The 27,660-nt window shown below is 37.9% G+C and overlaps 1 protein-coding gene across 3 annotated transcripts in view; it reads left to right on the top strand.

Moving 5' to 3' along the window:
- The window catches only part of PRKD3 (protein kinase D3), a 48,828-nt gene that overhangs the window by 16,337 nt on the left and 4,831 nt on the right, over window positions 1-27,660 (top strand). For all 3 annotated transcript variants that reach the window (XM_030036045.2, XM_030036046.2, XM_030036047.2), the window contains exons 4-17: window positions 1,414-1,545; window positions 2,257-2,414; window positions 5,490-5,679; window positions 8,456-8,533; window positions 10,534-10,717; window positions 12,223-12,346; window positions 15,156-15,233; window positions 16,872-17,148; window positions 20,288-20,340; window positions 20,713-20,785; window positions 24,107-24,213; window positions 24,807-24,968; window positions 25,445-25,543; window positions 27,070-27,337. In XM_030036045.2, coding sequence (XP_029891905.1) covers window positions 1,414-1,545; window positions 2,257-2,414; window positions 5,490-5,679; window positions 8,456-8,533; window positions 10,534-10,717; window positions 12,223-12,346; window positions 15,156-15,233; window positions 16,872-17,148; window positions 20,288-20,340; window positions 20,713-20,785; window positions 24,107-24,213; window positions 24,807-24,968; window positions 25,445-25,543; window positions 27,070-27,337 — 1,983 coding nt within the window. The remainder of the gene's footprint in view (window positions 1-1,413; window positions 1,546-2,256; window positions 2,415-5,489; window positions 5,680-8,455; window positions 8,534-10,533; window positions 10,718-12,222; window positions 12,347-15,155; window positions 15,234-16,871; window positions 17,149-20,287; window positions 20,341-20,712; window positions 20,786-24,106; window positions 24,214-24,806; window positions 24,969-25,444; window positions 25,544-27,069; window positions 27,338-27,660) is intronic.

Raw genomic sequence — 27,660 nt, 5'->3', positions numbered from 1 at the left:
TTTTCTCTTCCAACTGTCGTTGGCTTTCTTTTGCTTAGATCTGTCTTTTTGTTCTGTAGCTTTTGCCATTGATGGTTTATACTGCTAAAAGGGTTTATATAAATGTAGTTGCTGAATCATACCTGTAAGGACAGACTCTTAAGGGTTATTGTGCTGGAAAAGTTTCTTTTAAACGATAAAGTCCTTAGAGTGGTGGTTATTAACCTGTAGTACTCTTCAATAATGAGGACTCCCCCCACCCCTGACCAAACCCTAACTGATTTGAATTGTATGTGTTTCATCAATACTCTGTCAAAATCAGCCAAAAGCCAGCTGTAGTTAAACTACAAATAAAAGCTGGACTAGTATCGAGCAGTTCTTTCAGACTATGAGGACTAAGTGCCAAACTGAGGTTACATTCTAGAAAGAGAGATCTCTTGGCTGTCATGGGATTTGATTTGTAAATTGGATCAATGAAGTATGATTTCCGGAGTCATAAGGCTGGGTTTCTTGGCTGCATTTCAGTACCTACTGTTCTAGGCATGTCTAGGGTTTTCAGTAGTTGATCATCTTGGTTTGAGCTTTTCATTGCTTCTGGTGAATGACATATTTGGAAAATCTGTTTTGTATGCCTCTTCTTGACAATCTCTTGACAGCTTCTTTATAAACAGAGAGACTACCAGAAACCGAGGCATTTTGAAGACATGTAAATCTCTTTCAGTAGGGTTTTAAAATTGAGACATGAGAATCTGAATATGCAGTGTTAGTACGTATTTGATCAAAGAATAGTAGCCATCAGGGCAAGGTAATGTTGATGTAAAATACTGCTTTTTTTTTTTTTTTAAATCTACATTCCAAAGAAACAGGACAAAAAATTCATTTAAATATATTTATGCTTGTTTAAGAAAAAGAACATTACTAATGAAGTTTCCAGTGTTCCATGGAAACTCTATCCACAGTTCTGTTTTGATACACACAATGATAGAGTCCAATCTAATAAGCTTTTACCGAAAAAGTCCTTTAGAAGATAAAAATCTAACCTGTAGAACTGTCCTTTGTTTGTAAATTTTGTAGGTTACAAACCAGCTTGAAAATTAAGTTGCTCTTTCAAATATTTGCTCTTTAAGTTGATTTTAGCAAAGCTTGTTGTATTTGCCTTCTCAACTTAGTGAGGTTTTCAACATTGTGACTCGTATTATTGATAAGTTGTGGCCATTAGCCTACAGAATCCAATGGATTTTTTCCTCAATAAAAAAGGCTTACTGAAAACTGTAAATTTCTAAATGCTTATTTAAATGGTATACAGTAAAATGCTGATCCCTAAACAGCTCATTAGTGTTCTTTGAATCTGCTGTTTTTAAAACAACATATTCTTTCCATAAATCCATGTTGATCCTGTGGCAAGAACCATAACTTACTGCAATTTTTTAAAAGCTTTGGCTACAGTTGAAGATTTCCAGATTCGTCCTCATGCACTTTATGTGCATTCCTACAAGGCTCCTACTTTTTGTGACTACTGCGGAGAGATGCTTTGGGGTTTGGTACGACAAGGATTAAAATGTGAAGGTAAGTCTGATTTTTAGTGCATTTTTGTGTGTGTATATCAATATGAGATGAGGAAGAAGAAATTGTATCTTGTTTGATATGTTAGCACATGATAAATGTAGTATTTCGTAGAGTTGGAAGGGGTTGTGCATCAGGAAATCCAAGTTCTGATCCTGGCATTAATGCAAACTGTGTGTGGCCTTGGGCAAATGACTTAAGTGTTCTTGTTTCCCACTTTGAAAAAAATAGCTAGCTTACAAGCCTGTGTTCTTTGCACAAGGAGCACATACTTTGGAGAGACTCCGGAAGGGGAATCCCTTTCCTTATGGCCTTCATCCAGCTGGCTGCAGAGTGCTCTGCAGCCTGCTGTCAGGTACTGACGCTGCCTGCTCACTGGCTTCTCCTTGGCTCTAGTGCTCCAAAGTGAGGGAGTGATGAAAGTCTCCTGGTGGGGGGAGAAGTGAGGAGGGCTATCAGCTGCTTTGGAGTTTAGATCTTGTTTCTAGAGCTGGGCTTACTGGAGACCGGTATTATAGCAAGTAGTGCAAAAAAAAAGCTGTTTCTGGGAATGGCATCAAGAACACTAAAATAAGAGAATTTAACAGAACAATCTACTTCTGCCTTTATCATTTTCCTGGATCATCTTTTTAACTGCTTTATCAAAATATTAGTACTATTTTTGTTACTCTGAATGTGGGGAGTTTTTTGGTCTAAAAAAACCTTCTCTTTCAGGTTGTGGGTTAAACTACCATAAGCGATGCGCCTTCAAGATTCCAAATAACTGCAGTGGAGTGAGAAAGAGGCGTCTGTCTAATGTGTCTTTACCAGGAGCAGGGCTTTCAGTTCCAAGACCAGCACAAGCTGAATATACATCCTCTGCCTCTGAAGAAGTATGTAATGTGAAAGGGGAAACAATTTCTGGTTTTAAATCCTTTAACTTCTGGGGAGCTAGATAGGGTTGCAAGTGGCTCATAATGAGTATGAGGGAGTTGAGCTTAACCATTATGATTGGTTTTAGTTCATTTTTAAACCTGGTGACTGTGACACTTACTGATAGGGGAAGTAAATTATAACTTTTACGTATAATTTTGTTATTAGCCTGTCACTCATTGTTATATGAACTCCGAGAACTTTGGTTTCAGGAATATAAACCACCTTGCCTTCTTTGTAATACAGATTCATTCTGTAATTACGGTATCAGTATAGCATAGTTACTTGGCTAAAGCAGTACAAATTGTAAGCTTTTGTGCTGCGAGAGGAGAGAGTGCTCCTGATATGCTGTTAAGCTTTTCACAGAGTTAATCTAAAAAAAAACAAGCCTTGTCAAGGAGGGTGTAGAGGATGAAGGGCTTACAGTAAAAGCCATCATCCATAATAGTTCTTTGGTCTAACGGTTATGATGATTGCTGAGAGGTTATCGATTATACTGCAACTATATTGGGATCGTAAGACAGGACAGACAGTGATTAGATCACTTTGTTTCATTGCTGCTTCCACCGTGGGGTAAAAGCAGTGCTTTTGACACTTGGTCTTTCCTACTTACCTAATTCTATTACTTTACGGTATAACAATTCTTACCATAGTTTAAAATATAAGATTGTCTAGTTGAATGTAATTTTTTTAGCTAGAGGCTACAAAGCCTAGTATTGAGTCATGAAAAATATTTATTCTGGTGTTTATAACTATTGGTAAGATTTATTCAGCAAACAGAATAGTAAATGTCTCTTCTATCACAGAATTTAACTTTATGATTTCTACGTGCATGTTTAGTACCTCTTTCACACCTCTTCTTTGCTATGTGATTTCGAATACTTGGCTTAGATGATCAGTAACATATTACTATATTTGCGGTTTATCTTTCAGCAGTCTTAAAATGCTTTAGGTCAGATGCATAAAGCCATGTTCCTTTACATTTTTCTGTAGATAAAAGTAACTGTAAGTTTATCCTGCTGAATGTTCAGTATGATACTCAATGCCTTTTGTGTTTTAATTGTCAAAGTTTTTGTTTTAACTTGATTTCAAAGAGTTTTTGGGGGGGTTAATTTCCAAAATTATTTTTTAATTTTCTAAATATTTTTGCCTAACTTAGTAAGCTCTCCAGGCATGCCATATGTTGCTTTTAAAACTGATAGCTTGAGGTAGTGATTGGATTATGGTTTGCCTACCTCCAGTGTTTTCCATTTTATACCCTACATGGGGGTCTGTATGTGCTGTCTGTGAACCTTGCCAGGTTGCTTAAAAAAAAAAAAAAAGTTGTAAGAGTGAATTTTTAGCATTTTAGCTGCTGTGGAAATAAGGATTCATACATACTTTCCTGCTCTCTGCAACGCTTTTATGTCTGGTGTTTTCTCGGTTTTGTTTTATGATACCAGAATGTCCTCTTAAAGCTCCTTGGCCAGGTTGCTTTCTTATCTGGTCACTTTCTGAGCCAACATCCCTCCCCCCCCGCCCCGCAAAGTAGAATCATAGAATAGTTTGGGTTGGAAGGGACCTTTAAAGGTCATGTAGTCCAACTCCCCTGCAATGAGCAGGGACATCTTCAACTAGATCAGGTTGCTCAGAGACCTGTCCAACGTGACCTTGAATGTTTCCAGGGATGGGGCATCTACCACCTCTTTGGGCAACCTGTTCCAGTGTTTCACCACCCTGATTATAAAAAATTTCTTTCTTATATCTAGTCTGAATCTACCCTCTTTTAGTTTACCATTACCCCTTGTCCTATCACTACAGGCCCTGCTAAAAAGTTTGTCCCCATCTTTCTTATAAGCCCCCTTTAAGTACTGAAAGGCTGCAGTAAGGTCTCACCGGAGCCTTCCCTTCTCCAGGCTGAACAACTGTGACTCTCTCAGTCTTTCCTCAGAGAAGTGTTCCAGCCCTCTGATCATTTTTGTGGCCCTCCTCTGGACCTGCTCCAAGGTCCATGTCTTTCCTGTGCTGAGGGCCCCAGAGCTGGACGCAGTACTGCAGGTGGGGACTCACCAGAGCAGAGTAGAGGGGCAGAATCATCCCCCTTGACCTGCTGGTCACGCTTCTTTTGATGCAGCCCAGGATAGTGTTGGCTTTCTGGGCTGCAAACACATGTTGCCAGGTCATGTCCAGCTTTTCATCCACCAGTACCCCCCAAGCCCTTCTCCTCAGGGCTGCTCTCAGTCCCTTCATCCCCCAGCCTGTATTGATACTGGGGGTTGTGCTGACCCAGGTGCAGGACCTTGCACTTGGCCTTGTTGAACCTCGTGAGGTTCACATGGGCCCATGTTTTGAGCTTGTCCAGGTCCCTCTGGATGGCATGCTGTCCCTCAGGCATGTCAACCACACCACTCAGCTTGGTGTCATCTGCAAACTTGCTGAGGGTGCATTTGATCCCGCTGTCTGTGTCATTGATGAAGATATTAAACAGTACTAGTCCCAATACAGACCCCTGAGGGACACCACTTGTCACCAATCTCCATCTGGTCATGGAGGCATTGACCGCTACCCTCTGGATGTGACCATCCAAACAATTCCTCATCCATCGAACAGTCTACCCATCAAATCCATATCTCTCCAGTTTAGAGAGAAGGATGTTGTGGGGCACTGTGTCAAAGGCCTTACAGAAGTCTAAATAGACGACATCCGTAGCTCTTCCCTTGTCTGCTGATGTAGTCACTCCATTGTAGAAGGCCACTAGGTTGATCAGGCAGGACTTGCCCTTGGTGAAGCCATGTTGGCTGTCTTGAGTCACATCCTTGTCCTCCATGTGCCTTAGCATAGCTTCTAGGAGGATCTGTTCCATGATCTTCCCAGACACAGAGGTGAGGCTGACACGCCAGTAGTTCCCAGGGTCTTCCTTTGTACCTTTTTTAAAAATGGGTGCAATGTTTCTCTTTTTCCAGTCACCAGGGACTTCACCTGACTGCCATGACTTTTCCAAAGTCATGGCAGTAGAACTGTTTTGGTGCAAATCATGTATACCTTCTTTATTCCAGCGCTGCTGCCCAGAACCTAGTAAGAGGATTCCCTCCTGGAGTGGCCGTCCCATCTGGATGGAAAAGATGGTGCTCTGCAGAGTGAAGGTTCCGCACACCTTTGCTGTTCACTCTTACACTCGTCCCACCATATGCCAGTATTGCAAACGGCTGCTCAAGGGCCTTTTTCGCCAAGGAATGCAGTGTAAAGGTAAACATTTAATTTTCTGCTGCAGTAATAGATTTCAGTAAAGGTTTTGTATTTAAAATTGATTTCAACTTATGTTTTGATTGCCAGAAGGTTATACGCTGTGAAATGGGGCAGTGTAATTTTTGAAAAATGGCATATTTTTGAGAGGATTACAGCAGCCCTCATTTTCATTTTAGTAGACTGTGCATTGTACATTTTTCTGAAAAATAAGATTTAATCACATGTGGATTGGGAACACTTTAATTCTAGTAAGATAATTCTAAATTAATAAAAATGGGAAATACTTCCCTTTGTTGAATGTCTGTCTTCTAGACTCATCACTAAAGAATTTGTAGTTTTCATTTTTTTATTCTAGTACAGAATACTGGTTATTATCTTTTGGAAAAAAACCCCCACATTTACACGGGTAGATGCCTTTCCTGCAGTAGCTTAGGCTTCATCAGCTACATGGTTTTTATTTAGCATATGTTAAGATGCATGATTTCAGTTCTCAGGCTCTTCCCTGCAGTTCCCAGGGCATAACTATGACATTGTGGTCTTCTGGCTCTTTATTGCTGGATAGTGCACATCTGTCAGCTTTGTTGCAGGAAAGAAAACTGTAGTGATTAATGATAAACATTAATATGGAAAGGACTTTCCATTTCTCTCATGTGAGTTTGTCAAACATGAGTACCAAAGGTCATAATTTTGAAAGAGGTCACTTAATATATTTTCAATTTCCTTTAGTAGAGGAGAGCAAAATTTGTAAGCTTATAGCTGTGTTAACTTTCTTTTGACTAAAAATACTGCTGTCTCATGTAAGGAAGGAATTAGTTTTATCTTTCATCCCTCTTTTTATTAATTTGCAGTCTTTGTAGTCTGTTTGAAGTCTGCATCCTGAACTGTGTTCTTTTTTTTTTTTTTCAGTCAGTAATACATAAATAACAAAGCCTGAAAAAGATGCTTTGCAGTTTTAACATATTGATGCTACTGACCATATACAGTTGTTGTGACTGTATATCCAGCTGAACAAATGGGGCTACCACATCAGTTTCAGGGAATTGAATGACACTGGATAAAGATAGCATTTTTATATGGAAAACAAGCCTAGAGAAATGTTATGTATATGCATAGGACAGAAATAAGTATATTAATAGGCCTCCATTTATGCAGTATGATCCTATATGTATTTTTAATATATCAGGAATTGATATCAAACAATCAAAATATTTTCATACTGCTTTCTCCTACAGATTCTTAAGGTTTCCCACTGACTTCCTTGTGCACATTCCCAAAGCTTGGGGTCTTTCAGCAGTCCCATGTTCCTGAGTACCTGCAAGAGCCCTGGATTTCTTGAATTCATCCAGGCTTCTTCTTGGACTCTGAGGATGATCTTTGGGATACTAAGGCTATATTTGTGGTAATAAATTAAATGTGCCCAGGAACATTCCTGGACACTGAGGTCAACTGAGACAAAATGACCCGTGCCCATGAACAAGTTTTCTTAGCATCCCAGCCTGGGTGGCTGTATGCACACTGCCTGTTGGGAACAATTTCATGGGATGCTCTGATTTATGAACTAGACCTGGGAACTGTTTGGGATTGTGCTAATGCTGTGGGCCAAAAGCATGCTAGGGGATGTTTCTAACTGTTTACTAGAGAGTTGCATTGCAGTACTCAAGAATGTTTCTGGACCTAGATTTATTTATTAGGATTGACTTGCTCTTAGTCTTTCTAGCTCCCTGGTAGGATTTGAAATGTCTCTTGTTTCTTCCAGCCCCCTTCAAACTACTGAAGTAACCATATTCCATAATATGGACTGAAAACAGAGCTATAGAAAGGACAGTTCATTGGTCTCCTAGGATGCTTCCTCGTAGGCACTCAGAAGCTGAACAGGATTGTGTTTTGCTCCAGGGTTTGGCTTCTCTGCTAGTAAAAATGGGGAGATAATGATTTTTCTCTTGTCTGGGCACAAGAAAAGCACAATGAGCTTTCTTTGGATAGCAGAAACGGGCTACATTAGCAGTTTGAGAACAGTTGTGGGGGCAGTAGGGAGTTTTGAAATTCATGATGTTGATACAGAGTTGAAAATTACAGCGATGCTGCTAATAAAGGAAATTCTTGTTAATACCACTACTGTTGTATGCTGGACTTTGTTCAGTAGGCTACATCTGATACCTCGGATGCAGAAATGGCACACATCCAGGTTAGATTCCATCTCCACATCAGGCCAGATCTGGACATAATATTATTCTGTCTGCCTTGTGTCAGCAGGCAGAAATGGAGCTTCAGTGTTCAGCCAAATCTGTAATCTGAATGATAGGGAAACTGGACTTTGGGATTTACTGCAGAGCATATTTGCACTGTGATACAGGTGTGTGATACTAGAGGCTCTGATGGCTGCAGGTCTTAGGCAGCAGGTGGGGAAAAATGGTAGAGATGAGACATTTGAATCATATAGCAATGGAAAAAGGGATGTGGAACAGATGAGAGGATGGGAAAAAATACATCATAATGGAAAAAGTAACTACAGAGAAAGCTAGAGAAGTAGAAAATTGTTTTGTACTGGAAGGGGAAGTGCTGACATAATAAGTAGTGGTGGGGCAAATCAACATGTGACATCAGGACAAGTTTGTTAATTTCCTTCTGAAGGTGACCTCATTGGTACTGTCTTGAGTTACATGCAAATGTATGAATCTGACCTGAAGCTTGTGATGGAAGTAGTGAATGATAGAATGTTAGTGTTTGAGTAGGAGTAAGATTCTGGTATCATGGGCTTATTTATCTTCTATTTTAGATTGCAGATTCAACTGTCACAAACGCTGTGCATCTAAAGTACCTAGAGACTGTCTTGGAGAGGTGATTTTCAACGGAGGTAAGATGAGAAACATGCTTTCAAATACTGACAGATCTTTGGAGGCTTAACAAGATGCATTAGCTTTTGGTTCTCTCATCTTTGAATATCTTATGTCTTTTTATTTTATCTTCCCATTTTTTTCACCTGAGATTGCTGACAATTAAAAAGATTCACTGTAAAACTTATACTCTGGTGAATTTAATTTTACATAATCAGTGTTGGCAAGTACAGTGTGCTTTGCTTGAGATTGCTCAAAGGAAATAAAAAATGAAGAAGCCTTCTCAATGTACAAAAATTAAGTATCTGTTGTGATCAGTCTGCTCATTGTTCACCATGAAATATATATTTTAAAATGTTAATATCTGAAGACAAGTACCATTTTTTGTGACTTTCTCATATCCATGATTTTTAGTGGCCAGAGTTAGTCCAGCAGTTTATGAGGTAAAAGAGAAAGGAAAAACCAAGCCAAACCAAAACAAGAAACCTCGCTCTATTTTTTTTTTTTTTATTTTTTTTTTTGAAACCTCAATTAAGTAGGACTGTTTTCTGAATAGACCTTACAGAGTTGAAAGGGGAAGGTGGGGAATAGTATGTGGAAGAAAGTTTAGTCTTATAAGTTTTAGACCAGTGTTAAGCTGATGAAATATGGGTGGGTGAGCAGACAGTGAGGTGGATTGAAAGCTGGTTGAATGGATGGGCCTAGAGGGTGATATAAGTGGCATGAAGTCTAGTTGGAGGCTGGTAACTTGTGTTGTACCCCAGGGGCCACTGCTGGGTCCAATCCTGTTCAACACCTTCATTAATGATCTGGATGATGGGGCAGAGTGTGCCCTCAGCAAGCTGGCTGCTGACTGGGAGGTCTGGCTGATACACCAGAACGTTGTGCTGCCATCCAGAGGGATTTCGACAGGGTGGAGAAATGGGCTCACGGGGGTTGTTGGACCAGATGACCCCCAAAGATCCCCTCCAACTTCAACCATTCTGTGATTGTGTTGCCCAAAATTTTGATCCTTGGCACACATATTTTGAGGGGAATAAAATTGATGACATGTAGCAGATCACACCAAACTGTACAACCTGATTCAGAGGCCTGGGCAGCAGCCCTGTTAGCCAGTGGGTCCGTTGCCATTGCACAGTGTATCACATGCATTCATGCCTGCCTTCTTCAGCTTCAAGGCTCTTGCCTGGGTCTTGAGATTGGTGGCCATGAACAATAGTGTGCAACACGTTGTTGCTGCAGCCTGCTTTCACTACCCTTGTGATGCTAAGTGCTAGGGCACATAGTTTAGGAGCTACAATTTCATAGAATTCTTCCGTGGACATAACGAGTCATTTATTTTTCACTCTTTCTCCCACCCTTAAATTGAACCTTCTCAGACCAAAAAAAAAAAAAAAAAAAAAAAGGCTGCAGATGAAGGTATTTGTATGTCTTAATTCTTAGTTTTCCACAGTGCAAGTTGTACAGCTTTTGGAAACTTTAAACCTCTGCCAGCAGAGAGTCAGATGTGAATAAGATCTGTTCTGCTTCTCTCTTTTCCTGCAATACCACAGCCCCCCTTTTCTCTCTTACTTTTGCTATTATGGGCTACAAGGGCAGCGAGAACAGAGTTGGGTTTCTGTTGACAGAGAATTTCATTTGCACAGGAGTAGTTCTCTGGGTCATCTCTAGCCATCGAGAGGTTACTTTGTACTGATTGCTTGTGGAACAGAATTACTTAATGAGATTCAGGTTTAGACCTTAAGCTTTTCGCTCCGTTTCTTTCAATATGATTCTTCTTTTAGATGGGTCTCTCTTGCCTTGGCATTTAGCAAAACCAAATTGATAATGTTCATTAGCATACTCTGCACCATTTAGCAGAAACTTGAGGATTTTGTATATACTGATTGTACTTTTATGTTTATTGCACAAATGTGAAATGAAGAAGAAATTTTTTTTTGTTTTCTTGTTTGTTTGTTTTCTTTGAGTTTTTTTTTAATTGTGTATTTGAAATAATATCTGAATCCTGTGTTGTTTCCAGAACCTGCTAGCCCAGGCCAGGACTTGGACATGCCAATGGAAGTTGATAGCAGTGAAATGAACAGTGATGGTAGTCGAGGTCTAGATGATGCCGAAGAGCCCTCTCCTCCAGAGGACAAAATCTTCTTTATGGATCCATCTGACCTTGATGGAGACAAAGATGAGGAAGCTGTCAAAACCATCAGGTAAGTCATAAGCTGTATTTCTTTGCTCTGGATGTACTTTCTTCAGTATTGTGAGTAAACCATTTCTGATTAGCTGAGGTTTACTGCTTCAAGTGTTTTTTCATTTGTGGTTTGTTTTGGGTTTTTTTGAACTTGAAAATGCTTTGTAAAGTTATCCTGTCTCAAGAAAATCTGAAACATAAATTCTATTAATTGGAAAAAGTGCTATGCTATGATTGTTATCAAAGAAATAAAACCAGATTATCAAAACATGGTGACTTCTATGGCTTAACACGGCTAAGGTCTTTGATTTTAGCCTAATTTAGTTACTGTTATGCATGTGTTGATTTAAAAGGAGTTACTTGAGATATTTTAATTTTCATATCATAGTCTATATGCATTTTAGGCAGAAGTTTTGCTTTATTGATCTTGAATGTGATTTTTCTGAAGTCTTCAGGCTGATAACTGTTACATAGTTTCTTTAATCAAGTTTGGTCTTTTTACCTTCTGTATTATTCTGAATAGTGTCATCCTGATTTTCTTAAGTCATTCTTAGTAACATAAGAGCAGTTGTGTTAGGTCAAACTAAAGGTTGTTTTAGCTCAGAGCTTAATAACAAATATGTGAGGAAGAGCATATAGTGATACCTTCCCAACTTTCAGCAATTTATATCTCAAGGACTTCCTGAGTTGTAAGTAGCATCTTTTTTGTGTTCCACCTCTAGGTAGGATTTTTCCATTCATTTCTAATGGGATTCAAAGCAATAAAAGTTTTTGGCATGTACAGCATCCTGTGGTAGCCAGTTCTGCAGTGTAACTGTGTGCTGTGTTAAAGCATCCTTACCTTTTTGGTTTTGAATCTACCTTGTGATTTTGTGTATTTACAAATGTTTCTGTTAGTGTCACATGTAGGAGCTCTGGTGTAAAGCAGGCAACTGAGTGCTTTGCTCCATTTTCAGTGCTATTGAAACCTGTATGTTTAACTAATGACTCTGTCAGAATATTAGAGATTGTAAAATCCTTGTCTGCAGGATAGTTAAGATCCCTGAGCATTGATAAAATTTTCTAGTGCAGCTGTGATTTGAATTAACATACCCCTGTTTGTATTTTCATAAATTGAAAGTATGCTTAGGTAGGGACCTTCATTAGTGTAATAACAATATTAAGAAGTAGCATAGTCAGCTTACACAGACAAGAGAAAATAATAGTGATGCTCATGTTAATTATATTTTTATGCTGGATTAAGACCAGCAGTCTCAGCTAATTGTTTTGAGAGAGGATGATTTCTGTAGGTGTCCTCATTCTAGTGTGTTTCTTCTGTGTTCTGTAAAGTAATTTAAGTACTGCAATACTTGCACCAGGAGAGCTAGTGGGAGCTCAGACACCTTATCAATTTCATCTATCAATGAAATTTGTATGGGAAGAAAAGGTGCCTGTTCCTGAAAATTATGGGCTAAATGTGTAGTATAATTGCAGTAGTGTTGTGTTTTACCTTGTTAAATATTAACTGTTCTATCTTTTTTTTAGTCCTTCAACAAGCAATAATATTCCTCTCATGAGAGTTGTACAGTCGATCAAGCACACAAAGAGGAAGAGCAGTACAATGGTGAAGGAAGGATGGATGGTCCACTATACTAGTAGAGACAATCTGGTCAGTGACTTTAGTTTCTTCCTACATTAAGTTAAATTATTTCTTTAATCCAGTGTATTTCATTTATCTTATTTAGTACTCTGATTTACAGTATAATTTGAAAGAACTTACCCATGATGTTCGTTATAAAGAAATCTGGTGTAAAGGAGAAACTGTAGTTTATTCAAAATTCTTCATGTGGTGGCTCAACAGTACTTTTCCTTCTCCCTTTTAAGAAGGAGAAGCATCTCTAAATTGTTTCAAATGAATTGTGTGTTTAAAATTTCAGCTTTCCTGAGATGATTTGGAATAATTTGCTTATGTCTTCTTTCTGTTTAGCAGTTGAACTAAATATTTGTATCAGTGCTTTTATTATCCTACAGGAAGAGGTGGAAATCATTGTAAAATGATGAGTACTGAAATGGCTGATGCTATTATTCTAATAATCTAGGTGTTTGTAAATGTCTGTGTGTAGGTATGGGAGCCCTTCATTCCTCTAGCAATTCACTCTAAAAGTAAGCAGCATTGAACGCCATCCCCTGCAAACTCACTATTCCTCTTGATGTCAGTGGAATAAAGAGTGGTGGCTTGACTGTGTGTCCTTGGGTATGCAGGCATCCTCCAAAAAGAGTATGTTGCTTGTTTCCAGTGCTACCAATAATGATCTCTTAATTGAACCTTCTTAGGCAAGCTCCTTGATTGTGTATTGAGGAAGAAGGTAAAGAAGAATAACTGGGTCCTGCAGAGTTGTCTGATGGGAGGGAGTGAATACTCTTGTCTTTTGGTAGATGAATGAAAAGGATGAAGTCAAGAAGTTACCAGATCTCGTGAAGCACAGTGTGTCATATTGAGACTGTTCATGAAAGGCAGCATAAATACTTTTGCATTGTCTCTACACAGGAGTCTGATTGAAGGGGACTTCAGGAATTTAGAGAAGCAAAGTTATTTAAGTTCTACTGAAATCAAGCTGAGAGGAGATACTAGTCACCTCAAGTTACTGTGGTGTTTTTACTTTTTGTGATTGTCAACTAAACAGACCACTGCAACTGGTCTGTCAGAAACTGCCTTACAAAACATTTCTTTAAGGTACAGTTTTGTAATACCTAGATGTATTTATCAGAAACCAAAATAAGTGTCTAGCATATTTCAGATGAGATTCCAGCCAAGGCTACTTAACAGACACAATTATCATCAAGTGGCTATGGAAAAACTAAGGCTAGGTAGCAGACAAAGATGAATAGTTCTAGCAGAACTGTTGAGGGCCGACCTAGTATTCAGCTCTGATTTAATCTTTCAGTACAACCAGTACATTTTTCCATGGACTTTACTGAACCTCCTCATAGAACAGTGATCAGATTGTACACCTTAGCTTAGTTTGATTGACATCTACCTAAAAAGGCCGTTCAAATGAAGTGGAGTATTCTGCCCAAAGCAAGATATCCTCAGCCATGCAAGATCTCATAGAGCTTCCTAATGGGAGGAGACTTCTGTATTAGGCATTACAACATCGGCTATTTCCCTTGACCGCTCTGCTCTCAGCAATGTCAGACTATTTCCTATTCCTGAAACAACTTGGGCTTTCTATCAGTTCTGACAAAGTTCATTTTAACAGCAATATCTGTATGCTTCTGGCTGACTCTGGATAACAAGATATTTCACCCTTTATAATGAGAAGTTTCTGTATCATCATCTGTATTCTTTTCCTCACTCTGAGCCCATCCTTTCTCAGAATAGGGTATGGGCAGATTTTGAATCTCTGAGTGAGTTACCAACCCGTTCCTTAATTCCCCCCCTCCAAAGTCTTCCCTGATTCATGATTTAATAAAGAGCATGTATGTCTAAAGGACAGGTTCACCCTTATGCTTTCACCCAGTTTCCATTCAGTGCTGCCTGGAAATTCCATATAGTTAAATCCATTCATGACCTAGCTTTCTTTGTCTGACTCCTACAGGTAGTCTTAGCTTCCCCATGATTGAAGTGATTGAAGCTTTACTGTATTATGTTTCAAACTTTGTCATCCTAGGCCAGAGTTAAGGATCTTGGTTTTTTGCCACAGAAAAATGAAACTGGGTTTCTAACTATATGAGCATGGTGCAAGCAAAGTAAGTTAGGTTCATACAACCATATTAGCTTTCTAAAAGCTTTGTTTTTAGGAATGTTTTTCTGCTTAAAATTACAAGACACTTATGTGCAACAGCTTATTCATATTACTTTTTGTTGGAGAAGATATTTTTCATTGGTGGAGACTTCCAGAAAATGGCTATTTAGTCTGTCTTGATTTTTATTTTATTTTATTTTCCCCCCAAGATATTTTGTCCACTTGAATCTCATAATCTGTCTGTCTTGCCACTGTGTGCTTTTGACCTTCTAGAATTCTGTGTTGACAAAAGAATTAAGGACTTGTTAGGCTTGCTCAGTCCTTGAATCCTTTCGATGTTGGTGTGAGGCCATGCAGGGAGAAAGCATAACTCCCACAATTGTTACTAAATTAAAATAATTCAGGTTTTGTGAGCACATGTACCTCGAGTGAAACATGTGTCGGTAAGTGTTTTTCCTGTATGAGATAACCACTGTTGTCACTCCTATTACTGTAAGGTAAGTGATATTTTTTTTCTCGTTTGTGGAAATAATTTTTGAGCCTCTTCTTGAATTTAAAAAAATATCTTTATTCTCAAAGTGTATTTTTTCATGTATCTAGCCTAAGATGCAACTGTAGGTTAACATTAATTGATTATTTTAGTAATTTAGAGCATTTCTCATTTAAATAATCCGATAACAAAAGCCATAACAGTGATTTATTCCTTATGTTACTGTACTGTACGTTTTGTAGAGAAAAAGACATTACTGGAGACTGGACAGCAAATGCCTCACGCTATTTCAAAATGAATCTGGAACAAAGTATTACAAGGTAATTAATGATGATTAATAATTATGTGGCACTAGTGTTTTATAGATCTGAAATCTACTTGTGAGCAAGTATAAGTGTTATCTCCTTTTCCCCATCTTTTTTTAATCAAAACTGTGATTAGGTTAATTGTTGGCTGAAGCTTATAAGCGAGAAGGACCAAGACTAACTCTGAGAAGTTGCTTGCAGCTGCTGTTCTAATCCCCTTGAGTATGTCACTCCTTGCATTTTACATGTACTGTTCTCCCAAATTACCTAGCATATTAAGCTTTCTTCACAGTTACCAGAGAATTTGTTTGGCCGCCAGTCTAATGAAGGCTAGGATTTTTGTATTCTATAAGTAGTGACTGAAAGTTTGCATGCTTATGTATTTTATTTCGAGGTTCCCAAAATTAAATTATTCCCAACTGTACAACTGGAAGTTGCAAGTAAGATTTAGAGGAAAACTTACTGTGCAGCCTGGCATTATATAAATAAAGCTTAGCAATAAGTTTAGTATATTGTTAATATAGTAATGTATTCAGTGGTGGAATATACAGAAAATGTGTTCGAATGTATAAACAGGATTTTTCCCTTTCTTGTCTTACACCTTTAGGTGGGGGTCCAAATCTTGCAGCTTCTTCCTTTATAACATCTCTAAGATCAAGCCTTTTCTCTGTACACCCAGCTAAACTTGCCCAGATCCTTTTCATCCCTATCTTGACCAGTGCAGTCTCTTCTTCTCAGACCTCTCTGATACTTGTATTGCCCTGTGCATTCAAAACACAGCTGGTAAAATATGTTCCTTGCTTGTTGCTCCGTTATGTCACTGCTTTTAGTCCTTTGACTTGCCCCTTTGCACCCCTTTTTTTAACTGCTTAAATCTCAGGTTATTTGTCTTTGCTGTTAGAGTCATTCACAGTTTTTGCCTTTACATTTATTTGCTCTTCATCGTAATCAGCTACTGTCTCTTATCCCCCTAATGCCAGCCTGGTGTTCACCTGCTTGTTCACTACTTTTGCAAGTGACATGCACCTGTACACCTTCCCATGTATGTGGAATGTCCTCCTCCAGCTAGTGTGAACTTGCAACCGTTTCTTCCTTCAGATCTGTTCTCTAGTACTGCTTGTACCATGATCTTAAACTGATAAGGTAGAGGAGTCAGTAGAAATTGTTAATATCTGTATGAAAGAGAATCTTTACCCAAAACAATTCAGATATGTGAAGCAGTGCTTATTGACTAGCTTATATAACCGCATCCTCTTCTTCATGTTGTCTTGTTTCACTTTTTTTCCCCTGTCATGTTCTATTCTAGCTAAGCTGTGTAAACTACAGGGGGAAAATGGTCATTTTATAGTTGTGCAGCATTTGTATGCTGTGGGGGCATGTTTCGTGCTAAATATAAATGCAGTTTGAGTAGAAAATAGTAGTTGTATAGAGAGAACTGTGGTGGGGCTGGAAGTCTCTCTAGGCTTGTATAGAGGAATTCAGAAAACTGGGCGGGCAGCGGTCATGCAGTTTGACATTAGTTGCGAAGCTTGGTGTTCTGGTGTTTCGATGTATTTGCTTTGATTTCTTTGCAAACAATTTTAAGTTTTGAGTATCAGTATATTAAAATATTATGTGCATTTTCATTTTTTAATCTTTAATATTTTTCTTCAGGAGATTCCACTTTCAGAAATTCTCCAGGTGACTCAGCCTCGAGATTTTTCAAACGTGGTGCAGGGCAGCAACCCATACTGTTTTGAGATCATCACTGACACGATGGTGTACTTTGTTGGCGAAAACAATGGCAGCAGTCATCACAGTCCTGTTCTTGCTGCCACCGGAGTTGGACTTGACGTAGCTCAGGGCTGGGAGAAAGCCATTCGTCAGGCTTTGATGCCAGTCACTCCTCAAGCTAGCGTTTGCACTGCTGCAGGACAAGGAAAAGATCACAGTAAGCAGGCAGACAAGGCACTATTATTCATATTCTGAAGCTGTTAATGGTAGAGATTCCTTTCAGAAAAGTGGTTATTTAGAGTGAAGTATTGTCTGTCTATTCTCTGCTGAATTAGGTCCATAATTTTCCACAAGTCTCTAAAAAGTGACACTCAGGTTTCTGGAGGGTGGGCAAATCCTGTAATCTGTTGTAGCAGGAAGTAGTAGTTAAGAATCAGATTTACAATATGAATGCATATTGCAGAGCTTTATTGTAGGAGCATTAAGAACTCACACGTAGTTGCTGGATATAAAAAGGGACCATAGTTTAGATATTTCTAATATACTTAAATAAATAAATTCAGATTATATACATACACTCTGAAAGAAGTAAATTTGGATGCTTTTTGATGTTAGCCCCTTTATTTTAATTTGCGAGATGTCAGTAGCTAAGGAGAAGAAGAGGGGTTAGTGATGCAATGTAAATACTGCCAGTGATGGAAAGAACTTTAGCTGAGCTGTGGGTAGTAATAAAAAGTACCCTATTCTTCTTTTTATGCACCTGCCCTCCCTTTCTTTCTCTGGTATAGGATCATATTCATTATCAATGCTTCACTAAACTATATATTGTGTTCTTTCTCTTCAGACATCTTCTTGTTCCTTGCAATGATGTTCATTCACATTCTGTACTGAGATTTATCCTTTCATTCTTTAGTTTCCTTTCATCTTCCAGTTACTCCTTAATCTTTTAGTGAAATTTTCTTTTGCAGCAGATTCTGAGATTAGTTTCTCTGTCTCTGATATCCAGCTATTCTGCGTCAGCAACAGTTAAGAATCTGTAAATGCTAGTCTGAGGTAAAGGCACTTTCTGAAAATACAACTGTGGTCTGAAATGGTAAACTATGAAATGCCAGTACTGGTATCTGTATTTAATTACAGTGAAGAAACATACCTGTAAGATGGTACCTCATAACTGGCCTTACACATATGTAAAATGCCACTTTTGATATGAAATTCGTAGTTCCAAAAGCTCTCTTTGTTTTCTAGAACCTAAGGCTTACTGTTGCTGAGAGACTTGCAAAGATAGTTGCTTTTTCCAAAATCAAATTTTTTTCAGATATAAATAAGAACATTTTTATATTAAAACTTGTTAGTGGTAGGGAATAGGGCTGCAGGGGTAGATACAGAGAGGAAGTATTTCAGCATGTTTAGGATTGCAGAAGTATAAGAAACTACCATGAGTTGTGAAGTGGCGTTTGCATATCCTTAGACAATTCAAGTTGGTATTTAAACTCTAAAAAGCCCACAAAATGTCCGTTCATCCCTCTTATTCCTACACATTGTGAGCCATGAAGTGTATCCCAAGAGTCTTTAAGACAATTAGACTTTTAGTTGAAAAAACAAAGCCCCCCAAAGCCTCAAATATGTTCCTTTAAATGAAAAGACCAAAAGAGGAGGGAGACATTGCTAGTGCTTGAAATTCTTGTAGCAGCAGGGAATTTGTAGTGTCAAAATGTCCACAAAATACTAGTTAGTCAATTTATACCATGCTCTGGCCATAAAGTAGCTGGAAATGAGGATGCTCTTCCAGTCTGACCCATGGGAAAGAGTCATTTCTGACCTGGTACCTGGCAGTTGGGGTGGGATATTTCTTTGTGGGATGTTTCTGAGCTGAAATGAGAAAGAGAAGATTAGTAAGCTGTTACCTGGTATAGATTACATATTAAGTCCTGGCATTACTGATTTCTTTGGAAGTGACAGTTTTTCAGCCCTTATTGTTACGCATTTCAGACACTAGAGAAATGGATTTATTTGGAAGGAGTAACTCAATCTCTACCTACTAGATATTTTGTATTCTGTAGCCATCTGTGGAGAAGGGTTCAGTGTGTTCTCTTTAAACAGTTTCAAAAGCTGTATCTTCACTTTCTAGTTACCTTGTTTCAACCTTGCTGCAGTTTGTGTTGACCTTAGTAACTTTTTTGTCTGCTTTTTTTTCCTTGTTTTTCGTTGTGTTATGCCAATACAGACTTGACTATAGTCAATAATCAGTAGAAATATGCAAGGCTGTAATTCCAGTTCCTGTTTCAGATGTGGTATTCAGAATGTCTTTGAGAACTAGTATTTGTTGCTGTCTTCAGTCTGTAAATTCCTTCTTTGAGATAAAGCACAGGTGGACAAAAAATCAGATACACACATCTTCTTTGTTTTCTGAAATTATGTTTTTAAAGCTCAAGGGTCTTCTTAGGGTGATAAAGGCTCTTTTCAAAGTGATAGTAAATCTATAGTATATCTTCTCTCCACCTTGTAGATGAATTTGTTCTACATTTCTCTTTTTTTTTTTTTTTTTTTTTTTTTTTTTTTTTTTGAAGTTAACATAACACATGATAGGTGTCCATTTGTCTGAGATGCTTCACCTCTGTATTGGAAGTCAAAGGAACCTTCTTGTCCGTGCATCATAATGTTATTCCTGTAATGAAAACTTCGTGTCAACATCTGCTGCAGGCTGAAAAATTCTGTGTCTTTGTCTGGTGCTTTTACTTGCAAATTACACTTCCTAGATGTGCTCTTTTATTCCAAAGATTGATATGCTTCTGTAGCTTATCCGTGAAACAAAGATTCTTTATCTTATGGGGTTTATTGCTCTTCTAATTATCAGGTCTTCTATTACTTGCTTCGGTTGACTTGTTTCCTTTTCTTATGCATTAATTCTGTATATCTTGATGCCACAGAAAATTAGTAACCACATTCATTTGACTATAAGGGATCTTCCTGGTCCTCTTCCCTGTATTTTTCTATATTACGACCAGAAATTCTTAGTAGTTTAATGAACTCTGATACAATTGCGACATTACTATTGCTTTTGGTTTTCCAGCTCTCTATTGTGTACACACTCGTCCTGTTCTACTATTTTTGTAATCAGTGATATGACAAAAATAGACAAATAATTCCAGCAAAACTCCCAGGGTTGTTTATCTAATCAGTCTGTGAAATCTGAGTTCCAGGGTATGATGTTTCTGCAGAATATCAATAAAAATCATTTCACCATGACTGGGTTAGAAGTCAGTAAAGGTTTTTTGTTTTGTTTTTTTTTTTCCCTTTTTACTAGAAAAAGCCTGCCCTTCCTATTTACTTACTCAGTTATATCTTCTTTATTGCAGAAGAGTTATCTCTAAGCATCTCTGTTTCAAATTGCCAAGTCCAGGAGAATGTGGTAAGTCATGTGCATTGTGTAATAATGGTGTTCATTTGCCTGGGTATTACAAAGCAATTGGTAGTAACAGTGGATGAGAAAGCAACACCAGGGTATTGTAGCTAAAGAAGTCTGTGTTCTGTACAGGAAGTAATCTACTTACCTGACATAGCTGTTAGTTTGTATGAATTTATGTCCCTGCTTACACTGCAGCTGAGTGGATCCTTTTCAGGAAAAGTTTGTTGTGTTTTTTCCACTCCATTCAGGGCAATGGTGGCACCCTTTACAGAGTTTGATGTCAAATGTAAATACAGCTTAGCCAGTACTAACTGATATGCTCATGAACATTTTGATTACTCCTGATATTTGTGATTTCTTTTTTTCATGCATTAGGATATCAGCTCTGTGTACCAAATATTTGCTGATGAAGTGCTGGGTTCTGGTCAGTTTGGTATTGTATATGGAGGTAAATTACATTAGATTCCATTATGCATTTATTAAGGTAGAATGTCTGTCTGCTTGACATAATGAGCCTTTTTGTATTGGCTTAGCTGTATCTAGAATGTCTAGGTGAAGTTTATCTTGTTAAAAGTTCTGTTTGGATTACTTTACTGTGTGTCTCTGCAGTTTTATGTACAGTATTTCTTACAATTCCTTTTTTGCAATTAGAGTTTTGCATTGGCATCAAAATTGGTTTAGAATATGCATTACATTTTGACCACAGTTAAATACAAAGCAATCTCTAGTCTGAATTTGGCCTTGGTTAATGATTAAGGTTTTTTTAATTGCAAATTCTAACACTGTTATCTGTATTATACAGTATTAGAAGTCACGTATTTAAGGAGGTTGTCAGTTTTACCTGTTTTTAATGATATCTGAGAGGTGTAGATACAAGCAATTAGAAAAATTCATATTTTAGTTTATGGTTTGACAGTATTTATGCAAACATATTATTGACGTATTTTATGCAAACAGTTTCTCTACAAATTTCTGTCAGCAGGATAAAGTAGAGGAAGGAATTCTTTGTCAGGAGGTCTCAGTTTTATGTTTCAATTGTAGTTTTATCACTTTTAGTTTTTAAAAACTTCTATTGCAACATGTAACTTCTTTTTGTGATTAATACTATAAACAACAAATACTAGAAATGCATCATGTGAACTCTGTTTCTCTCTCTTTTTTTTTTTTTTTTTTTTTTTAATCCCATGTATTATATCTCAAGAGTTGAGAAAACCACAGACCATAAATCTGGAAAGAAAGAGAAAGTGATAACTAATGATTTAAAAGTGGTAACCTTTCTGCTTCTGTCATGTTGTCTTTCTAGTCAGGAGGTATTGTGGCTATGATTTTTCTGTGTGCCAATTGTGTAGTTAAAAACTTTTCTCTATTACTTCTGAACTGCTTGATGGAAATGCAGTTTGATAGTCTGGTTTTACATCACTCTTGAGAGAGGTCTATTTTTTCCCCTCTGTATTTCTTAAAGCATAGTGTGAATCAAAGTGTGCTCCCCCTCTTATGATTAGAATATGCACAAATGTGGAAAGTATTTTAATGTTTTGATTTTATTTCTATATGTACTCTCCTAAATTGCCTTTTAGATAAATCTCAGCTTGGTATTTTGCATGATTCAATGCTTATAAATGCTTATAAACAAAATAAAAGCTTATAAAAGGCTTTTATTATATTAATTTTTTTTACTTAGTGATGCCTTAAAATATATAGGATATGCATACTGAAAGAGCAAGAAAAGAGAATATAAAAGACTATTCTTTTGCTGGCTCTGCATACTGCTTAATTGTTGCTGGTGTTTGGGGAGGCTAGATCTGGTGACTTCTAATATTGGCTTCTCCCTACTTATGTAGGCTTACTGAAATAATGGTAACAAAACCTTTTATTTAAACAAAAAAAGGTAAAATTAAGTTGCTTCCATTGTTGGGGGGGGGGGCGGTTTGTGTGTCTGCTATTCTCAACAAGCATTTACAAATTGTAAATCAGGAAGTTATACAATATTGATATCCAACTCCTGTTTCTTTCAATGAGAACAGTTTCTCTCTGCTTTTCCTATTTTGGTTAGTTTTGAAGGCTCTGAAAAATGGAGACAGAAAAAAATATTCTTGACAGTTTCTTACTGATGTAAAACTTGCACTGAAACCTGGTTGGTTGTGTTTTACTTAAGGAATTTTCAAGCTGCTTTTCTGTTAGTCTTTCTTCATGTTCAATTTTTAGCTCTAGTCTAGCTTCTGTAGTTAAGTGTATTGTTAGTTTGGTGGTTTTGCTTTATGTTCTCTTGCAACCTAGTGTTTGTCTTCTAGGTTTTGCATCTAATTCATAATTGATGGTATTTCTGCTACATTTCTATATAATTTGATGTCTAGTGCAGCCAGAGTAATTTTCCCTGAATCTAAGGTTTTATTTAAATTATAGCTGGCTGCTGTGATTTCTAATATTTTGCCTAAAAATTGTTGATTTGTTACAGACAAAATGACAGAACTCCCCAGATCTCTCTTTTGAGACTTCTGGCTTTATGCTGCTGCCTGTGACAGTCCATTATACAGTGTATGCTTTCCTTAGGACTAATGTAATCTTTCTAAAATTTATTTTTTGCTCTCCAGTTGTTAGTTCTATTTGGTAACCTTGTAAACCCTTTTGGAGCTTGAGTGATGTCTCCATTAACTGCCTTACTTCATCCAGTAGAGATAAGCCTGGTTTTGCCCCTTTGTTCATTAGGATGTTTAAGGCAGGTGCGGTAGTTCTTGGCGCAGCAGCCTTTGGAGCAATTCCTATGCCCTGCCTAAGCCCTGGCTCACCAGTACTGACCGCAAGAGCAGCAGGTGAGGCCTGGCTGGGTGGTTAGCGAGGTGTAGCTGGGCTCCCCATAGCAGTGCCAGTAGAGTCCTCTGTGCCGCTTGCACTGTAGCTGTGTGTGTCATCCCTTTTCCTAAAATGGCTTCCAGACCCTTCACTGAGCAGATAATGACATTTTGCCTTTGGTGCAGACTTATTGTTCTGTATTAGTTTAGTATTAATTGTCTTAGATTATCAAGGTTTTGCAGTGTGTGATCCCATTAACCACTCTGATGTGAATGTGATCGAAGTCAGTTTAGCAGCTGTGGAGAAGCTGGATAAGCGTTTACAGCTACTCACTTAGCCCTTGAAACATCCTATCTGTGTATTGCAGAATACTTCTCATGTAGCTGATGCAGGTTGCAGCAAGGAATAGTATTTGGTATCAGCACTTTTTTTTTTTTTTCTTACTGTAACCTTTTAGAGCTTTTTGATCACAACAGGCTGCCCTTGGGTGTTAATGTGTTGTTCTTCATGGCACATAATTACTCTCACGTTCCTGTAGAGTATTAGGTATCTAATTTCCTGTGCATGTGAGGCCCATCAAAGTATGAAACCACTGGAGAAGACTTGTAAATCTTTCTTCACATTGGCCTTGAATGGTTTTGTTGTTACTTTTTTTACAGAAGAGAGGGAGTAGGGAGTGGGAGATGGTATTATTTGCTCATGTGTGAGTCCCTTGCACAAGCAAAAACTTCACCTAATACATCTAATGTCAATGTGCATACCTGACAGCAGAGTAGTAACTAGTTTAAATTTATCTACAACACTCCTCTTAAGGCTGATCACTTCTTGTTACTCATATACCAGTTGCAATTGTAAATATCAATATAGTAATATTGTACACTTGTACGGAATATACTTGTTTCCCCAAAAAGAAATTTCTGCTGTAATGTTTTATAGCTATGAATTGCTTCTTGATGACTGACATTGACTTTCTGTTTAGGAAAACATAGGAAGACTGGAAGAGATGTGGCTATCAAAGTCATTGACAAGATGAGGTTTCCAACTAAACAGGAAAGTCAGCTTCGTAATGAAGTAGCCATTCTCCAGGTACAGAAGTATTTTTGGATCACATTGGAGTTTTGTCTCAAATAAGCCATTAATGAGATTTTGTAATGTGTATAAGTGCTCTGAATTGATTTCTAGATCTACGTATGTGATTTCTGAGTCTTTTTGTAAGAGGGAATCTTACAAGAGTGGGAATTCCTGAGTATTTGGTAGAGTTGGTAACTTGGGGGTGGTATCTACCCCATATAAGGGATCCACTAAAGACATGTACTTTGGCTCCATGTTGTCTCCCTCAGGTAGCAGGAAACTCTGTATTATTTTTTGCTGTATTCCACTACTGGCTTCTCAATCTATGACTGTTACTCTTGCATGTTCTGTACTCAAGCTACTGAGTGTATCAACTGTAAAATTAATCATTATGGATAATTTGTGTTAAAACAAATTAGTCTTAGTAGTGATAATTGGCATGTTTCATGGGTTAGCATTTGTTTCAAGCTAGTTTCTTGCCTCAGACTTTTTGTTTTTTCATCTCTAACTCTCCACTTAACTGCTTTTTGATTTGTGGTACAACATTTCTGTGTAATTCAGGATATTTCATACTGTTTTATTTTAGTGATATACTACTTTATTTTTAGAATTTGCACCACCCTGGGATTGTGAACCTGGAATGTATGTTTGAAACCCCAGAACGGGTCTTTGTTGTGATGGAAAAGCTGCATGGGGATATGCTAGAGATGATTCTTTCCAGTGAGAAAAGTCGACTTCCAGAACGAATAACTAAGTTCATGGTCACTCAGGTTGGCATTCAGTCTCTCTCCTTTGAGAGGAAAGGCTAGATTTGTCTTTTGCAATTATGGGAGAATGAAATTTGGAGATGGGGTTTTCTGTATTGTTATTTAAAGGAGACAGCATGGAGGGCTGCACAGCTAATGAAAGTTGAATAAACATGGAAAGAATTTTGAATGGTAATTATGTTAATTGTTTTGCCCTTCTTTCCCAAGACATAACATTATGGACATCCAAAGATGCATGATGAAACAGTAAGCATTCAAAAAGACAGAGGGAGAAGGGAAGAAAAAGAAAAACCCAAAGGAAAATAAAACCCATCAGTTTCAAGTCTTGATGGGCTGGAAAAAACAGTACTTGCACAGTATATAAGGGTTAATTCTTGAAGACTATGTTGATAGAAATTACTGTATTGGTTAGTGTGTGTGGCTTTTGACACTTCTGATCCGCTCTGAATAGTTCTGAAAATGTTCTTTCCTTTTTTTAGATACTTGTTGCTTTGAGGAATTTACACTTCAAGAATATTGTTCACTGTGATTTAAAACCAGAAAATGTACTACTAGCATCAGCAGAGCCATTCCCTCAAGTGAGTGAAGATTAAAAAAAATACTTATTTCATCACTTTTCATTGTTCTTTTTTTAAAGAAATATAGGCATTGAAGCTTAAAAAGTGAACTCGTAGGATTGTTCAGCTGACTTAGTCTAGAATTGCTCGAACTACATGTATTACAGTTGTCTTTTTTTTTTTTTTTTTTTTTTTTCCTCCTCCTTCCAACTCTTAGCCTAGCTTTATGCTCAATGGTCTGTTTCAGTTTCTTTTCCCTCAGATGTGGATCATGTCTGCCAATGCTGTGCACCAGCATTCTTTCTTCCAAGGAGCCTGAGAAGTACAACTACTGCCAGCACTTAGCAAAAGGCTGTGTAGACTGCATCTAGCTTTATGCTTGTGAAGCGTGCATGGAAATTAGTATTCTGGATTAGTGAGAATATTCCAGTGGAAAAGGCACAGGACTAGAAGCTTCAAGACCAGTCCTTGTTTCTGTTCCAGTGCTGTTTGACCCTGAGAAACAATTTCTTCCCTGTTGTGCGTCTCCTTCTCTTCCTCACTCTTGTCTGTGTTGTTTACAAGCTGTTGTGAAAAGGGACTGGCTCATTTGTTACTGGTCTTGCTCAGGGATTTTCATCATCAGTATGTATGATACTACATCGTAATATAAACTAAACAGTTAATTTCTGTAAGAGAAATGCTGTTCAGCGATATTAGTATTTAGGTACTGTCAACACTTACCCAGTCAACTATTACCTTAGATACCTTGAGTAGTATGGATTTTGTGGAGGATATACAGAAATTAAAAGCTGCTAGGCAGCATCAGGGAAATGCTTCCAGTCCTGTGACATTAATGCAAGGTGGAGTGGACTTTTGGAGAGTCACTTGTATGCCTTTAGTGCACTGCTCTTTCTTATACGCTGGGGAGGGCTTATTAACTTGGGGGGTTAGCATTGGACTTGTACAGATAAAAGGATCCAGATCAGGTGCCTGCTGTGTTCAAGTTAAGGAACCATCACAGAACCATGAAGATTTGAACATCAGTGCAGGCACCAGCTGTTGATGCTTTTTACCTGAATGATTATTGAACTGTTCTGTGCAGAGCTAGCTAAAGCTCATCATTTGATTTCTGTGTAGCTGAAGCCTCCAGCTTCAGGAATATGATTAAAAGGAATGCGATCTGGCTGGGATTCATGTGCTTTTTTAAATTTTGGTTCTGTGCTTTGTGAGAGTGTGGTTTGCCTCTGAAAATGAGCTGAGTTTGGAAGCAAGTTTTTTGTCCTTATTTGCACACTTCTGGCCTTGTACTACACAGACTCCCTAAGAGTTGAGTCTGTGCAAGGCCAGTTCAGGTCTTGTTCTGAAGCATGGTTGATCCGCAGTCTGCAAAACCAGCAACCTAAAACCTGAACTGACTGGCTAACATAATGTTTTGTCTCTGTTTTAGTGCATACAATGTTTAAATGATGGCGGAAGGGGTATCAGGTACCACACTGGTCTTGGGCAGCAGCATGCTTTGGAGATCAAGCAGAGATTTCTCAGTTTAAAATATATTTGTTTTGCAGGTGAAGCTGTGTGATTTTGGCTTTGCACGTATCATTGGTGAAAAATCTTTCAGGCGCTCTGTGGTGGGGACACCTGCTTATCTTGCCCCTGAAGTGCTCAGGAGTAAAGGTTACAACCGCTCTCTAGACATGTGGTCCGTAGGAGTTATTGTCTATGTGAGCCTTAGTGGTACATTCCCATTCAATGAAGATGAGGATATAAATGATCAGATTCAAAATGCAGCATTTATGTACCCACCAAATCCTTGGAAGGAAATTTCTAGTGAAGGTAAAGAAAGGAATTTTCTCTTTTAGAATGTCTTTATATGTAGATAACACATTCAAATGCTTAAACCTCAAGGTTCATTCAGGCAGGAGTGTGAGAATTATTGGTAGTTTGAGTTTAGTAGACTATGCCAGAATGGATAAATATGAGCTGGCATATATTTGTGAAAGACAAATTGTCAAATACAGTGTTTTAGATAATTTTCAGGGCAGGAGGAGCCAATAGATTTAGCAAGAAAAATTAATTGCATGCATGAGGAGTGGGATGAATAATCTGAAACTTCCCAAAATTCCCAATGAAAAGTTAAATCATGTGTGAGTATTTGC

This window comes from Aquila chrysaetos, chromosome 13 (assembly GCF_900496995.4).
Source record: "Aquila chrysaetos chrysaetos chromosome 13, bAquChr1.4, whole genome shotgun sequence".
Taxonomy (NCBI): Eukaryota; Metazoa; Chordata; class Aves; order Accipitriformes; family Accipitridae; genus Aquila; species Aquila chrysaetos.
The sequence above is the reverse complement of the archived record's forward strand: the minus strand, read 5'-3'. Positions and strand labels throughout refer to the sequence as shown.